This window comes from Rana temporaria, chromosome 5 (assembly GCF_905171775.1).
Source record: "Rana temporaria chromosome 5, aRanTem1.1, whole genome shotgun sequence".
Lineage (NCBI taxonomy): Eukaryota > Metazoa > Chordata > Amphibia > Anura > Ranidae > Rana > Rana temporaria.
Window position 1 is genome coordinate 311,334,171 of NC_053493.1, and position 15,638 is coordinate 311,349,808.

Below are 15,638 nucleotides of genomic sequence, written 5' to 3' on the forward strand. Positions count from 1 at the left end.
TATCTTCATCTTTGCTAGATCTCTGGGAATTAAACCACCCTACAATGTATTATTGCTCTCACAAACTGTATAAGGGAGATCTCAGTTTATGAGTGCCTGAATCTGCACATCATATCACTGGGGACTCCTAATTCCCCTCTTAAATGTTTAAAATAAATATAAATATTATATAAACAGTATATATATATATATATATATATATATATATATATATATATATATATATATATATATATATATATATATACAGTATCTCAGATGCAGGTTAAGGACCTCTCCCCTTTTTGCGATTCGGCACTGCGTCGCTTTAACTGACAATTGCGCGGTCGTGCGACGTGGCTCCCAAACAAAATTGGTGTCCTTTTTTTCCTACAAATAGAGCTTTTTTTTGGTGGTATTTGATCACCTCTACGGTTTTTATTGTTTGCGCTATAAACAAAAATAGAGCGTCAATTTTGAAAAAAATTCAATATTTTTTACTTTTTGCTATAATAAATATAGTTACATAGTTAGTTAGTTACATAGTTAGTCAGGTTGAAAAAAGACACAAGTCCATCCAGTTCAACCACAAAAAAATAAACAAACAAAATAAAAAACACAATACAATCCCATACACCCAACTCCATACCCACAGTTGATCCAGAGGAAGGCAAAAAAAACCAGCAGAGCATGATCCAATTTGCTACAGCAGGGGAAAAAATTCCCTCCTGATCCCCCGAGAGGCAATCGGATTTACCCTGGATCAACTTTACCTACAAATCTTAGTACTCAGTTATTTTATGTACATTTAGGAAAGAATCCAGGCCTTTCTTAAAGCAATCTACTGAGCTGGCCAGAACCACCTCTGGAGGGAGTCTGTTCCACATTTTCACAGCTCTTACTGTGAAAAAACCTTTCCGTATTTGGAGGTGAAATCTCTTTTCCTCTAGACGTAAAGAGTGCCCCCTTGTCCTTAGTGTTGACCGTAAAGTGAATAACTCAACACCAAGTACACTGTATGGACCTCTTATATATTTGTACATGTTGATCATATCCCCCCTAATTCTCCTCTTCTCAAGAGTGAATAGATTTAGTTCTTCTAATCTTTCCTCATAGCTGAGCTCCTCCATTCCTCTTATCAGTTTGGTTGCCCTTCTCTGCACTTTCTCCAGTTCTCCGATATCCTTTTTGAGAACTGGTGCCCAAAACTGAACTGCATATTCCAGATGAGGTCTTACTAATGATTTGTACAGGGGCAAAATTATATCTCTGTCTCTGGAGTCCATACCTCTCTTAATACAAGAAAGGACTTTGCTCGCTTTGGAAACCGCAGCTTTTTATATATATATAAAACGTTATATATATAAAAAACGTTTTTTCATTCAGTTTAGGCCAATATGTATTCTTCTACATATTTTTGGTAAAATAAATCGCAATAAGCGTTTATTCATTGGTTTGCGCAAAGTTTATAGCGTTTACAAAATAGGGGATAGTTTTATTGCATTTTTTATTAATACATTTTTTTGTCATTTTCACAGCAAAAAGTGCTATAAAAATGCACTGTTTACTGTGAAAATGACAATTGCAGTTTAGGAGTTAACCACTAGGGGGCACTGTAGGGGTTAAGTGTGACCTCATGTGTGTTTCTAACTGTAGGGGGCGGGGCTGGACGTGTGACGTCATTGATCGTCTTTCCCTATATCAGGGAACAGACAATCAATGACACTGCCACAGTGAAGAACAGGGAAGGTGTGTTTACACACACCTCTCCCCGTTCTTCAGCTCTGGTGACCGATCGTGGGACACCAGCGGTGATTGGGTCCGCTGGTCCCGCGGGCACGGTCACGGAGCTTAGGACCGGGTCGCAAGCGCGCAGCTGGCGGCGCGCTCGCAACCCCACGGCTGGGCTTAAAGAGACACTTACAGGTACGTGATTGTGCCCAGCCGTGCCATTCTGCCAACGTATATCGGCGTGAAGGGGTCCTTAAGTGGTTAAACACACATGAACTTTAATGGCATCCCAGTCTTAGTCTGTAGGGTTCAAAATTGAGTTGGCCCACCCTTTTCAGCTTTGACAGCTTCAACCCTTCTGGGACGGCTGTCCCCAAGATTCTTCCAGAAGTGCATTTATGAGGTCAGGTGCTGATGTTGGATGGGAAGGCCTGGCTCGCAGTCTCCACTCTAATTCATCCCAAAGGTGTTCTTTCAGGTTGAAGTCAGGACTCTGTGCAGGCCAGTCAAGTTCCTCTACCCCAAACTCGCTCATCCATGTCTTTATGGACCTTGCTTTGTGCACTGGTCCAAATCATTTGGTGGGGGGTGGTTTTTTTAGGGGTTGGGCTTGGCCTCTTAGTTCCAGTGAAGCATACCAAGACATTTTGAACCATTTCATGCTCCCAACTTTGTGGGAACAGTTTGGGGATGGCCCCTTCCTGTCCCAACATGACTGCGCACCAGTGCACAAAGCAAGGTCCATAAAGACATGGATGAGAGAGTTTTGGTTGGAGAAACTTGAGAAAGAAGGCAGGACCTCTGAAACATATTGTACACCCCCCCATTTCTACATTCTGTTGTCTGCATGTTCGTTAGAGGACGACCGTAGACGCAGCCATTGTTCCATCTTTCCGGCAGGTCCGGCTCCATGTGTCTCCTTGTGTCTGACAGCTGCTGCCGGTCTGCAGACTCAAAGGCATATTTACTAAAGGCAAATCCACTTTTCACTACAAGTGGACTGAAAGTACACTTGGAAGTGCAGTCGTTTTAGATCTGAGGAGAAGATCTGAAATGAGGGGAAGCTCTGCTGATTTTATCATCCAATCATGTGCAAGCTAAAATGCTATTTTTTTTATTTTCCTTGCATGTCCCCCTCAGATCTACAGTGACTGCACTTAGCAGCACTTCCTTTAACTGAAAGTGGTTGTAACCCCTCACATATACCCAGTGAAGTGAACAGACTCCGATGATACACAGAGATTAACCACTTCCATACAGGGCACTTATACACCTTCCCGCCCAGACCAATTTTTAGCTTTCAGCGCTGTTGCACTTTGAATGACAATTGCGCGGTCATGCTACACTGTACCCAAACTAAATTTTTATCATTTTGTACCCACAAATAGAGCTTTCTTTTGGTGGTATTTGATCACCTCTGGGATATTTATTTTCTGCAAAAAATAAATAAAAAAATTACCGAAAATTTCAAAAAAAAATGTATTTTTTTGTTTCTGTTATAAAACATTGTAAATAAGTACATTTTCTCCTTCACTGATGGGCACTGATGGTACTGCACTGACGGGCACTGATAAGGCGGCACTGATGGGCACCGATGAGGTGGCACTGATGTGGTGGCATTGATGGGCACTAATATGCGGTACTGATGGGCGGCACGGATGGGCACTGATAGGCGGCTAGGATAGGCGGAATGGATGGGCTTGGATAGGCGGCACGGATGGGCACAGATAAGTGGCACAGATGGGCACAGATAGGCGGCATGGACGGGCACGGATAGGCGGCACGGACGGGCACGAATAGGCGGCACGGACGGGCACGGATAGGCGGCATGGATGGGCACTGATAGGCGGCATGGATGGGCAGTGATAGGCGGCATGGATGGGCACTGATAGGTGGCACGGATGGGCATAGATGGGCACTATTGTATGTGTTGTACTAATGGATGCCAATCAGTGCCAAACAATGCCTGCCAATCAGTGATGCCCATTGTGGGCAATGATTGCCATCCATTGCGGCACTGATTGGCATCCATTTTTTGTGTCCTCCTCATCCCTGGTGGTCTAGGGTGGCATCCTTTTTTATTTATTTTTTATCCCTGGTGGTCTATATGGCCATCCCTGGTGATCCAGTGGGCATCCTCGGGGGGGGGGGCTGTGCTGATAATCGATCAGCACAAACCCCCCCTGTCACAGGAGCATCCGATCGGCTCTCCTCTACTCGCGTCTGACAGACCCGAGTGAGGAAAATCCGATTACCGGCTTTTCCTATTTACATCGTGATCAGTCGTGATTGGACACGGCTGATCACGTGGTAAAGAGTCTCCGTGAGAGACGCTTTACCTTGATCGGTGTTGCGGGGTGTCAGACTGACACCCTGCAACAACGATCGCCGAGAATCCTGAGGCAAATACGGTACTTAAAAAAGCCAGGGCAGTTCAAGGAGAAGGGAATCGACTACATAATCTAATGCCGCGTACACACTTTATGTGATGAAAAAAAGCAACGTTTTAAATCATGAAATAAAACAACGTTTTTGAAACTTCATTTTCAAAAACGACGTTGCCTACACACCATCGTTTTTTTCAAAATGCTCTAGCAAAGCGTGGTTTCGTTCAGCACTCTTTTCCATTGAAGCTCGCTTCATAACTTGCTTCATAACTTGCTTCTGAGCATGCGTGGGTTTAAAAACGTTGTTTTAAACGTCGTTTTGCCCGCACACTATCACTTTAATTTCACAAGACATAAAACAACGTTTTCCCACACACACGGTCATTTTAATTGACGTTTTTTAAAACGTCGTTTTTTTTCCATCACATAAAGTGATGGTGTGTCTATGCGACATAACAATCGTATACATTTTGTTATGATAAATAACACTATAACAATGAACTAATATTTCTCAGTACTATAACTATATAGTACTATACTATAACTCAGTATTTTTAAATCTGACAATTTGAATGTGGAATTTTAAAAACAGCGGCAAGCCTGCTAATCTCACAGGTTTGCTAATCTGACAGAACACTTCTGTCACACTTGAAAATTCAACTTCAAAACAGTCAGATGGATTTTCAAAATACTGAATTTCACTATATAAGCTAATTTACTGTTTAAAATAAGTATGAAATGCAAGACTCCGGTGGGTGTAACAAGATGTCCGCTTGCCACCTTCTCACTGTATCTTTACTGTGGCTGAGTGTGGGGAGTAGCAAGATGGCTGCGACAGGACGTCACTTCTGTTACAAAATCTGAAGTGTCGCCTAGTCTGCCGAAACACCCGCAAGCACACAAAGGGTGACATAGGTCAGGTGTCCAGGATGTAGAGGTGCTTGGGGAACACCGACACATACTGGATCTAAGCTTCTACAGCTTCTAGAAAGATGGGGCATAGTGTTTGTAACGGCTACCCAGCTAGTGAGAGGGTATCAGCCGTTGGAGACGTCCTTTTCCCTGGCAAGTTGCTGTATGCAAGTAAAGCCGGTATCATCCCATCCACAAGATCCAGAGAGAGAGACAGACTCCGCTGTGAAAGGAGCAGATTAATGGTCCCATAGAGTCCCCTTTTAAGAACGAGACGCGGCTGCGTGTTGAAGGGTCAAAATAGACTACCTTTAATGGTACATGCTGCTGGTTTATATATGGTTACAAGCTGGTACAGGAACAATGACAATCTCCGCCCCTCCTCACACAGTGGGGGCTTCAATACAGATACTTTGAAATAATGACATCCCCTTAAGCTAATTACTTAATCAGTGTCCAGACACTTCGGCTCCCGGGCTATGCTTAACATGACCTGCCCAGACACATTCCTTCATCAATAGAATTCAATTAACCTTTAGAACAATACACATTCACAGATAGTCCCATCAGCATACACCTGGCAGGAGACTGCTTAACTGGTAATACACAACAGAGAGTCAATTAGCATTTAGCAGTGAAAGAGTTCCTTCTACAATTAACCCATTGAGCTCAAAATATAATGTGGTAAATCCAATTGTAACAAGTCATGCAGTTCTTTGTATGCCTCACTGCATGATTATTCTAGATGTCCAGGCAGAATACATAGGTCCGTTACAGTGTTATATGTACTTTGTACACTAGGGGACAGGAGCATCAAATAATAATGACCCGATGAATAATCTTAAGAAAAATCTTGGAATAAATGCACACATTTTAGTTTGCATAGTTTACTTTTATTAAAGTTTTACTATTATTTCATGTTCTGATTAAAGTAAGCACTAAGAAAACAAAAACATATGTTCACACACACATTAAATGGAATGTTACAATAAATATAATTATAATACTGTGCAATTAGACATAATGAAATGTGCTTGACTCAGCAGCATGAAATAAGAGACCTCTTTGATGACCTCCACAATGTTACCTTCACCCACAAGACACACATGAAGTGCTTTTCCTTGGTTCTTCTAAATTCACCAAATTTGGATTGATCAACATGGACGATCTCTAAAAAAGAAACCAAACAAGGAGTATGATTTCCTTGGTGAGGCAATCATTACAGTACTATTTAAGAAGGGCTGTATATGGAAGAGTTTGCAAATTTGTTTATGACATTTAGTTTTTGTGAAAACTGTATCAAACACCCAAGCACCTTGAAAAAAAAAGCAAAATATAAAGAAGGTACAATGAAACGTATGGTTCTACTGATTATAAGGACCCATTCAAATTTTGCTGTTCTTGTGCATGGCCATTTCAACAGGAAAATGTGTATTGGGATTAGTACGTTTGACGTCAGCTTCTTATAAAGGATTATATACATAATATGCTGGTGTAACTTCTCAAATACTGACATAAGAAGGCACCTATGCGTGTGTTTTTTCTGTTTTTGAAGTTCTTTTATAAGAAGTTTAAATATTCAAGTGTTGCTCTGTATAACTAAGCTGGTTGTCATGCCTTTGGCCTACAAGGAAATACGGTAATATATTCTGGACTTGTAATTCAAATATTGTCCACTAGATGTCACTCTTAACAAAGGACTGTTGATGGACAGTGTTCTATGGTAATATACATTTCCTGTCGTGTTACTGAAAACTTCCTATCACAACTCTTTCATCTTTTTCCACTGGACAGTCCACATGGAGTCAGCTAAGCCTGCACCACATGTTTCCTAGGTCCTGATCCTCCTAAGGCAGCATCGCTGGTATGATAAAGACTGTTTATCTATATGCCTAGTAGACATTTGTTTGTGTTCATATAATTCTTATATGTTAATTTATCTGTTTATCTCTAGTTTCACCATTATTCATACGTATCTTATATGGCCACCACCTGTTCATCGTAATAAAGATCCAAAGTTACAGACAGTCTGGTTATTTAGGATGCAAGGTTTAAGCTGTATGTTGAGCTACATACGCGCCAAGGGCAAACACTGGTAATGGCTATTTTAGGCATGCATGTAACGCTCCTATACTTCAATGTATTTTGTAGAAAGTAGTAAAGACACTCTCATTGCTGTGATTAAAAGTCAAGGAGAACATATCCAAATCTCAGTGGCACTTCTCATCCTTTATTGAAAGGCAAGACAAAGAAAGTCCCCTGGAAGCAGTATTGAATATGATATGCCAGTTCAGGGCCAGTGGCTTTGATCATAACAAAAGCAAGCGTTGTCTAAAATCCAGATTGTAAGTAAAACAAGGGAACTGACATATTCTTCACAGAAGCCTGGAAAGGTAAGAGCGGGTCCCTAGGAAATGGGTGGAAGCTGCTGCTGATGCCAGTCCTGGGAATTCATATGGCCATCTGTGTTGATAATGTAATAAGGAATATGATATAACATTTTTATAGTCTTGGGCAGGGAATTGTCAAAAGCGTAATAACCAACGAATATGGAGTATGAGTACAGGAACGACTGAATGTCAGCCAGTCAAGGAAAAGTATGGTGCTCCTAAAAACACTGTGGAGGTAACATGGGGATTTTGTTAATCTGGTTAGAGCAACATTTGTAAACTTTTTTTTACCCCAAAAGAACCCTTGTAATAATTTTCCGGTCTCAAAGAACCCCTGTTAAGATTAGTCCATTGGTGGACATTAGGATAATGATCCTTACATTGGTGGTGGTCAGTAGTAAGAATACCCCCCCCCCCCTACAGTGATGGCCAGAATACCACCCTTACATTTATGCCTCTGCCAAGTGGTGTTGGACCTGAGACCATGCAGGCACCATCACATGGAAGGTCAGTTTGCCACAGTTCAAGGAACCCCTGGCCACCTTTGGAGGAACCCCAAGGTTCCAAGGATCCATTGCTGAAAATGGCTGGGTTAGAGAATTATGAGATGGTTTTACACCTCTGACATAATGCAAAGATCAGCCACAGTCTACCCAAGTATAAGGCAGGAGCATGAGATTGCTGTTCCAGGCAGGTCTTGTTGGGTGTAAATCTTCTTCTCAGGAACTGAGGGTGCTAGCAATGCACAGGGCAAATAAGAACACATGATGATCAGGACAGCCGCACTCCTATCCAATGTAAATTTAATGTAAAGAACTGGAAACAGGCACTACAAGTCACAGCAACGGAACCTAGGACAGTTGACACGTTTCACACTAACTTCAGTGTTTACTCATAGCTATGAATAAACACTGAAGTTAGTGTGAAACACGTCAGCTGTCCTAGGTTTCGTTGCTGTGACTTGTAGTGCCTGTTTCCATTTTTTTACATTAAAGTTACGTTGGATTTGAGTGTGGCTGTCCTGATCATCTTTTGTTCTTATAAGGCAGGAGCATAGTATTAGTTCCCTTTGTAAAGGTGTTACACATTGGATATGAAGGACCATCCCATGGTCACAGAGGAGGATTACCACTTTATAGTTATCTGTATACACTTGGCATGGCTGAGGTGGGAGGCAAATCAACGTGTGCCATATAGGCAAGGTCCGTTAATTCCATTGGGTGTCAGTGAACAAAGGATTTTCCCTCTTCTCTAATTTAGGGGTGACAAGGAAAGCCCATCTACACTGCATTTTTGTTGTCATAGACAGTTGGAAAGGTAGCCCCATCCAAAGTGATGGCTCCCATCTCTCGAGCTGTCCTCATTCTTTCCTTCTTTGTGCAGAAAAACTTAACACAACAAATGAGGTCTTATGGTGACCTAGCTGGGTTGTGGCTTTTAGGGCTCATGGTTTTGTGAGTCCGATTGATTTCAAGTCCTACATTATGTGAGGTGCTTGGCAGCTTAGAAAAGGTTCCATCTGGAGTAAGTAAGAAATAGCTGCCTACGGCATCCCCTGTATCCTACAGTTGTTTCCGGTGTTTTCTGTTTTCCATGTTGTCTTGGATTTCTTGGACATCTAAGCTATTTTACCTGGACTGTCATAGCATCAGTCAGTATAGAGCAGGATATGTTTTAAGTTCCCTTTAGGGACTGAATTTCAGATTTATACTAGATTCAAACCATTGAACACATCTTTCCTTTTAAAATATGGTTAGTAGTGCCCTAGTGCATTCTCTCCAATTCCAGTCACAAGCTTGAGCTTTTGAAAGAATTATATGGAAGAGATGAAGGAGTTGCTGGCTTGTCAGAATTCACATCGGGAGCAGGCAGAGCTGGGCTGGGTATGGGTGAATGAGAGCTTGGTGCTCTCAAAGTACAGCCTGTATGTACAGAGGAATTGGGGCCTTCCTTAAGTACATAAGGTATGAAATTACATTATTGATATATAAAAACAGTTATTTAAACATTAACACATATTGATACCTTTATTTATATCATGTTAACCATTTTTATATGTTATAAGCTTACAAAAGTAACCTATACATTCCTATTAAGCCAGAAGGCAGAGTGTTTGCAACACATTTCAGAGCTCCCTCTAATGGCTGATCTACAAATATCTATTTTAATGCATGAAGGAAAAATATGGAAAAGCTAACATGTGAACGTTTGAAGGTTATATTCAAAATTCTAATACAATTTACAAAAAACATTTCACCTTTATGCTGCATACACGTTTTTCATGACGAGAAAAATGCAATTTTTTTTTCCTGACGCATTCATGGCAGCACACACTGGGTTGTGACTCCGCCCCCACAACCTGACAGGATTGGTTAGCTATAAATTTGAAGGGGAGACACCCGGCATTATTCTCTTTTTTTATCCTCACCTGACAGGACGTGGACGTACAGCTTGTCTCCTACCGCTATCGCCCCAGCAGGTTCAGCCTCTCCTGTTTGGAAGTCCCCCTTGTACAGTCTCTAAACGAGCTTTATAGGGGGAACCCCGCTCTGGTGGTCTCAGGGGTTAAATCCCGGCATAAATTCCTGGCATATGTACAAGCTTTAAATAAGCTTAATCAGGCAAGTGTGGCTCCCTCTTTGCTCCCTGGGTGTTCTGTCCCATGTTATACCTCTAATTTTTGCCCAGTGGAACTTTATGGGGTTATTGCTCCGTTTTCCTCTATTTATTTTCAAACATTATCTTCACTATACCTTCTCCAGCGGGCTCTCTGAGCCATGTAGTCCCTCATAGCACCGCCGCGTCCCTCTAGCGTACTGCGCATGCGCGCAGCAGAATGATGATGTCGGCGGTCTCCTCGCCCTCATCCAAGATGGCGCCGGGACGCTACTGCGCATGCGCGCATGCGTCATCAGCGCCGCGACGGCGGCGCCGAATTTAAAAAGGCACTAAATTTCTTTTTCCTCCCTAGGCTGCTGCTTTACTCAAATCCCACCGGGATTTTTTCCCAGGTATTTATCTGCCTCTCCCCTTCTAGGCTCTCCCTCTGTTTTTTGTTTTGACTTGTTTTTCACCATATTCTGCTTCCTTCCAGCATATCCACTTCTGCTGCTTTCCTGCACTTCTCATGGAGCCCACTGCCCTCGCAGACCACTACCAGCAAACGAGGTATGGAGGCCATCATGTTACTAGGTAAGTAGAGAAGAGACAAAAAAGAGAGCCGGCCGCTAAACACTGCCTTTTTGTTGCAGTCCCATCAGGCCAAGAGACGCAAGCCCACGGCGCAGGGAGAGGTCCAGGCATGCATCAAGCAGGAGGTCCCGTAAAAGTCGGTCAAGATCTTCCTCCCGCTACCATCGATCAAGGCATAGCCGATCACGCCGCAGCCGCTCCCGTCACAGTCGGTCTCATCGCGGACGCTCTCCCTCATGTCACCGCCAACGCTACCATACCCGTCCTGCAGCAAACGCTTGCTGGGTGTGCGGTGCTACTGCTTTGCCAGGAAAGCTAGCATGTCGTACTTGCTTCAATGAAGCAACTAGAGAAAAGGAGACGGATGCCAGGATGGCTACAGATCTCTCTTCCCGACACCACATTGAGGAGCCAACACAGGAATCAATCTGGACCGCACATCCTCTGGCCTGTGATGAGCCCATCCCAGGCACTTCATCCGCTGCTGGCCCATATGCCCAGCTAACAGAGGCTCATTCCGATCATGAGGATCGAGAGCTCGTGTCCGGATTTGACTTTGGCCTGGTCGAACCTTTTGCCCGCTCGGTTAAGGAGACAATAGGTTGGGAGGAACCTGTGTCGGAACCACCAAAGATTGGGAAATACTTCCCCGAGTTAAGGAGGGATCCAGAACTGTTTCCCTTCATTGAGGAATTGGAAGACCTCATTAAGGAGGAGTGGGAAAAACCGGACAAGCGGCCCGGTCTGTCCAACAAGCTTGCTAAATTGTATCCTCTGAAGGAATCTAAGATCGCTTCCCTCATTAACGCTCCCATTGTGGATTCATCTCTTTTGCGGCTTGCCAGGCACGTCACTTTGCCAATAGAGGACGCAGTCTCGTTCAGGGACGTTCTCGACCGCAAGATCGACCTGGAGTTGAAGAAAGCATACTCCACGGCAGGGGGAGCATGTAGACCAGCTATTGCCACAGCAGCTGTCGCCAAGGCCATTTCCGTATGGGCAGCCAGCGCTGAGAGGGCTCTCCTAGAAGGTACTGACTGGGGGGACATAATGTCCTCCTTGCAGGAGATCAGGCTAGCCGGTGACTTTGTGGCAGGGGCCTCGGTGGATGTCATTCGTTCTTCGGCTAGGTCCATGTTGGCCTCAGTTATGGCCCGCAGAGCCTTATGGCTGAAGCCTTGGGTCGCTGACACGTCTTCAAAATCCAACTGGTGCAAGATTCCGTATGATGGCACAAGCCTGTTCGGCACGAAATTGGACTCGGCAATCTCCAAGGTCACTGGAGGAAAGTCGGGGCTTATTCCCTCCGACAGGAGGCCCAAGCCTCAGAAAGGTCCTACCTTCAGGCGTAATCTGCCTGAAAGATACAGGGAAGCCAGATCCTATCGCCCCGGCAAGGAGTTCAGAAGGGATTGGAGACCTACTCGCCCTCCCTTTGCGAGGGGTCAGAAGTCCAAGGCCATTACTACAGGGGATCAGCAAAAGTCCTTTTGAAGTATTGCCTGCCCACCCAGCTCAGGTGGGCGCCAGGCTCAGCAGTTTCGCACAAATATGGTCGGAACACATAAAGGACCCATGGACTCTTTCCACAATAAGACATGGCCACAGATGGAACTTTATGGGGGCATTGCCTCATGCTACTTTCCAACCTACCAAAATACCATCTTCCCTAGACAAAAGGAAGCTACTCATTCAATACATCCTAGAACTACTCCAGAAGGAAGCTATCGTGGAGGTTCCTTCGCACCAAAGAGGCAGGGGATTTTATTCCCCTCTCTTTTTAGTACGGAAGAAGTCAGGGGATCTACGGCCCGTGCTGGACCTCAAGAGGCTCAACAGAAGGATTCAAATAGAAGCCTTCAAGATGGAGAGTCTCCAGTCCATTCTCATGGCAGTGAATCTCGGAGATTGGATGCTGTCGATCGACTTATCAGACGCCTACCTTCATGTGCCAATTCACCCCGCATTCCAGAAGTTTCTGCGCTTCTCCATCGGCCAACATCACTACCAGTTCCGATGTCTACCATTCGGGATCTCTTCAGCTCCCAGGACATTTACAAAGGTCCTTCTCCCTCTCATAGCATTCCTCAGGGAAAAGGGGCTGCGGGTACATCATTACCTGGACGATATCCTGCTCTTAGCAGCAAGTCGGGAGACTCTACTCCTACAGCGGGAGATCCTAATCTCGTCCCTCCAGAAGTTCGGCTGGCTAATAAACTGGCGGAAGAGCAGCCTTCAGCCATCACAGTCTATGGTATTCCCGGGGGCAGAATTGGATACCAAACAGAACAGAGTACAACTGCCCTTAGAGAAGGTGGAGCCCTTAGTACGGAAAGTTCGGAATCTATTGTCCTCCAGTCTCACGTCATCCAGAGCCTGCCTCAGTATGCTGGGCTCGATGTCATCAACCATACCCATGGTACAATGGTCCCAATGGCACATGAGAACCTTGCAGAACACCTTTCTCAGACAATGGGACGGAACCTCGATGCACCAACCCATCAGCGTCCCCAGCCATGTAAGGCACTCTCTTTTGTGGTGGACTTGCCCTCCCAACCTCAGAAGATTCAGGCCCATAGCCCCTCCAAAACCAGAAATAGTGACATCAGATGCCAGCGAGAAAGGTTGGGGGGCTCATTACCTGGATCAGACAGCCCAGGGTCACTGGCACTTCCCGGCTCGGGGGACAGTCTCGAATATACTGGAGCTCCGAGCGGCATTCCAGGCCCTCTTAGCCTTTGCGCCTCTTCTACAGGGGAAGAGCGTCCTAATTCGGATGGACAACAGGGTAGCGGTGGCCTACATCCAGAGGCAGGGCGGTACCCGGAGCCACACTCTTCTAGAAGAAGTTCACCCCATAATGGAATGGTCACAGGTACATCTTCTGGACCTGAAAGCAGTCTATGTTCCAGCAGCACAGAACACGCTAGCTGACTTCCTGAGCAGGGAACTTCTGTCCAACAACGAGTGGTCGCTGAATCCCCGGGAGTTCTCCATTCTGACGGAGACATGGGGGGTTCCGGAGATAGACCTGGCAGCAACACCAGAAAATGCCAAATGCTCAAGGTTCCTTTCCAGAGTACCCTTCCCGACAGCAGAGGGGACAGATTGCCTTCTTCACCCATGGGACTTCAACCTGGGATACATCTTTCCCCCGACTCCTCTAATAGCGAGGTTTCTATCTCGTCTCCGAAGGTCATCGGCCACAGTAATCACAGTAGTACCATTCTGGCCAAGGAGGCCGTGGTTTACCACGCTCCTACAGCTCAATACCCGACCTCCAATCCACCTACCAGCTGCAGCGGATCTCCTACACCAAGGTCTGTTTCTCCATCCAGCCCCAGACAGGCTCCACCTGACAGCCTGGAGGTTGAGAGGGCTAGACTAAGAGAACAGGGATGTTCCCAGGCGGTTATAGCAACTTTAATGCAAGCCAGAAAAGCCTCCACAAACACCATTTACTCCAGGGTTTGGGAAAGATTCGCCCAGTTGGCGCAACTTAAAGGCTGGAATCCCATCTCTCCCGATCCTTACCAGATCCTGGAATTCCTGCAAACGGGAGTCGACAAAGGCCTAAATTCAAGCACCCTAAAGGTACAGATCTCCGCTCTGTCTGCCAAAACTGGCACCAGATGGGCCTTGCATCCTCTCATTATCCAGTTTATAAGGGCATGCATAAAAATCAGACCGCCCAGAAAACCGTCCTTCCCGGCCTGGGATCTTTCGGTGGTCCTCGAGGCTTTTTCCAATCCACCCTTCTTCCCACTCGACTCGATTTCTCTATGGGATCTGACCTTGAAGTTATCCTTCCTCATTGCCATCACCTCGGCAAGGAGAGTGTCGGAGCTGCAAGCTCTCATGTCTAAGGAGCCATACCTGGTTTTTCGGCCCGACAGGGTGATACTGAGACCTTCAGATCGGTTCCTTCCCAAAGTTACTTCGGCCTTCCACTACGGCCAGGACATCGTCCTACCATGCCTTTCTAACGAGACTGGCGAACCTCATGCCTTGGACATTAAGTCTACAATTTCCAAGTATCTGTCGGTTACTACCCATCTTCGGTCAACAGACGCCCTCTTGATTATACCGCACGGGGCCAGGCGAGGCCAGGCGGCCACTTCCAGCACCATCGCCTCTTGGCTAGTCAAGGCTATTGAAAAAGTGTATTCCACTCAACAACTGGATATCCCGGAAGGCATCAGGGCTCACTCAACCAGGGCAGTGGCAACCTCTTGGGCAGCATATTGTGGTGTTTCTTCAGAAACCATCTGCAGAGCAGCAACCTGGTCGTCCAGGCATACCTTTATCTCCCACTACAGGGTGGACGCCGCTCTCTTGGCTTCTGCCGAATTTGGCAGATCTGTCATCAGGGCTAATTCTTCTGCTCTCTAGGGAATAAAAATCTTTTGCATTGAACCCTCCCGACTGGCGAGTTATTTCCCAGTGTGTGCTGCCATGAATGCGTCAGGAAAACGGAAAATTGTATACTCACCTTTCCGTAATTTTCCTTTCCTGACGCATCTTCATGGCAGCACACAGCTGCCCACCCTACTGTTCAATGATGATATTTACGGAGAATAATGCCGGGTGTCTCCCCTTCAAATTTATAGCTAACCAATCCTGTCAGGTTGTGGGGGCGGAGTCACAACCCAGTGTGTGCTGCCATGAAGATGCGTCAGGAAAGGAAAATTACGGAAAGGTGAGTATACAATTTTCCGTTAATTGGTCGTGAAAAACGGTTGTGTGTATGCTCCAGAGCATTTTTCTCAACGAGAATATGCCCGAAAAAAATGTAGAACTATTTAGAACTTCTCGTTGTTTTTCACGTTGTTCTTTTTCACGTCGTAAAAAGCGGTTGTGTGTACGCTTTTATGAGGGAGGAAAACGCGCATGCTCAAAGCAAGTTATGAGACGGGAGCGCTCGTTCTGGTAAAACTAGCGTTTGTAATGGAGATAGCACATTCGTCACTCTGTAACAGACTGAAAAGCACGAAGACTAAAAAGCGCGAATCGCCTTTCACCAAACTTTTACTAACACGAGGATCAG

At 45.2% G+C, this 15,638-nt stretch overlaps 1 protein-coding gene across 3 annotated transcripts in view; it reads right to left on the reverse strand.

Annotated features, from left to right (window-relative positions):
* Nucleotides 1-5,880: 5,880 nt before the first annotated feature.
* LOC120940959 (ras-related protein Rab-10-like) overlaps nt 5,881-15,638 on the reverse strand; it is a 41,829-nt gene continuing 32,071 nt past the window's right edge. For all 3 annotated transcript variants that reach the window (XM_040354125.1, XM_040354126.1, XM_040354124.1), the window contains one exon: nt 5,881-6,179. In XM_040354125.1, the coding sequence (XP_040210059.1) occupies nt 6,099-6,179 (81 nt within the window). In that variant the 3' untranslated portion in view covers nt 5,881-6,098. The remainder of the gene's footprint in view (nt 6,180-15,638) is intronic.